This window comes from Trypanosoma equiperdum (assembly GCF_001457755.1).
Source record: "Trypanosoma equiperdum strain OVI genome assembly, contig: ctg_1538, whole genome shotgun sequence".
In the NCBI taxonomy this organism is placed as follows: domain Eukaryota; phylum Euglenozoa; class Kinetoplastea; order Trypanosomatida; family Trypanosomatidae; genus Trypanosoma; species Trypanosoma equiperdum.
In genome coordinates, this window is record NW_027123547.1 from 1 (window position 1) to 2229 (window position 2229).

Below are 2229 nucleotides of genomic sequence, written 5' to 3' on the forward strand. Positions count from 1 at the left end.
CACACTCACAACACTCTTTCACCACTATATTCATTACCTTTACCATTTTAACTCTAACTAATATTTGTAAAATAGGAAAAATGAAAAAAAATTATAATAGCAATCACTTTCGTAACATATCACCCTACTACCGTACACTCACATGCCACATTCATATTCAATTTTCTTAAATCTAATGTTTTTCATATAACTTTATAACTTTATAATTTTTACATTGTTAGGCAAAAGGTGTTTAAATACATATCATATATAGCAAATTCTCAAAAAAATAGCTAACCTTCTCAAAATAAAATATATTCATAGATGTTCATAAATTTCATAAAATTAAGCAAAATTCCTATAATACTACCAAATTTATAATGGCAGCAGACATCAGAGCAAATTTCTTGTTGAAGAGAAAAATCGAATTTTTTCAAGTTTTACCTTCCCATTTACAATCCTGAGATTTGCACTCGCCTTTAGGTTTCCCTGCATATTTCTCCTCTTTCTTTTCTTTTTTTTCTGCGTTTCCTGCTGTGCTTGTCTGAGTTGTAACTTTAGTCTCAGCTATTACACACTTCTTTTTTCCACCTTCGTCGGCAACCAATTTGCATGGGGGTTTGCATTCGTCTCCTGTTCCTTTGGCTGCGCAAGTTTCGTCTGTTTCTGGAGGTTTCTTAGCTGCTACGTTACTTTGCTTTAGCTTATCGATCTGTTCTTCTGCTTCTTTCAATTTGGTAGCAACTGCCGCTTCTCTAACACCAGTGTAGTATGCGAGTATCTTCCGCAGTTTGTCCACGTCCTTGATATCTGTTAATGGTTCGTTTCCAGTAGCGCTGCTATCGTATGAGATTTTCTGTATTTCATTTTCAATGTACTTTTTAGTCCACTTATATACAAATCTGCTTCGTTGCCGTAAATTTCGTCAATTTTTCTTGTTGCACTTTCGTCTTCGGTTTGGTCGTATTTTGTTGCATCTGAAAGTAGGACTAGCTTGACCGCGGCCCGGGCTGCTTGTGACGCTTTGATATCAGCAAGGGTTATCGGCTGATATGCTGTCAGTCGCGTTGCAGAGTCGGCTTGGAAATCCTTGAATGCTTTGTAGGCAGCTTTGAAGGCCGCCGGTGCGCGTTCAGCTTTGGCGCCTGTTAGGTCTCTTAAGTCTTCGAGCGTGTAGTCCGCGCCATTGTTTTGGAGCTTGATGTAGCCGCCCGCTAGAGTGGCGCCATCGCTCGTCTGTTGGTTGTCTAGCACTCCGTTGCCGTTGGCTGTGTGAAAGACCCTGCATGCAGCTGTTCCTGCGCCGTGCGCTGTGCCGCCTTTGGCTGATTTCAGCCCCACAAATCCGGTGGCGGTTAGTTTGGTTAGCGGCGTTGTCGTCTCCGTTGTGACGGCTGTTAGGTCTTGACCGCAGCTACCGAGCTTCCGTTTTCCCTGGACTACGGTGCCGCCAGTGAGACTCAGGCAGCCAGCGCCGTTTCCAGAGCCGCCATTCTAATGCAGGTCTGCTAGAAATTCGACCACCTCGACAAGTCGCACGTTCAGCCGTACTTCTGCCGCCGCTGCTTCTATTCCTTTTCCTATCGTTGCTAGTGCGACGATGCTGTGCTTCTTCTTATCTGCAAGCACAGCCAGAATCGGTATCATTGCTTTGGCTGTTGCCGTGTCATGTTGTTGCGTGTATATGTGCAACTTAAGTTCATGTGTTGGCAGTTCGTTAGCCGCGTCGGCAGCTGCTTTAATCTTGGTGTTGACGTATGATGGATACTCAGCTAGCTCGCCTGCAAGTCCACAGATTTCCTCTTTTTCTTGTGTTGCTAGCGCATTGCCGCTAGTTTCTTTTGCCTGGTGTACGGTGTGTGCTAGTATCACTAAAGCCGCTGAAAGTCGTAGGCGGTGTTGCGTTAGCATGTAACTACCTTCTTTTATTTACCACTTCAATTTGGAAGCACTTGATAACTTCGATGTAATCTTGCTGCTTCGATAGTGCGTTTGTGGATGAACAGTTGTTTTAACAACTATTTTTTCTAAAGTGTATTTCAAAGGCTTATTGAAAATAATAAAAATCATCTTTTAAACTTTATAGTGCTACGACATTTCCGGTGTAGGCATCTTCTCACCTGTGCCGCTTGGTCGTTGTCGCTACACATTATGTGTTTGTGCATCGGCGAGCCTTGTACCTTTCTTCCGTTGGCCGCACATCTGTGTTTTCGGATGCTTTTACACGACGTCTGTCAATGTATCATTTAT

General features: G+C 43.1%; 1 protein-coding gene across 1 annotated transcript; it reads right to left on the minus strand.

Annotated features, from left to right (window-relative positions):
* Window positions 1-1473: 1473 nt before the first annotated feature.
* Window positions 1474-1890, minus strand: TEOVI_000888500 (Trypanosome variant surface glycoprotein (A-type), putative; the record flags this gene model as incomplete). Its single annotated transcript, XM_067221982.1, has 1 exon — window positions 1474-1890. The coding sequence occupies one exon, from the start codon at window positions 1888-1890 to the stop codon at window positions 1474-1476; it is 417 nt and encodes a 138-aa protein (XP_067078083.1).
* Window positions 1891-2229: the final 339 nt, after the last annotated feature.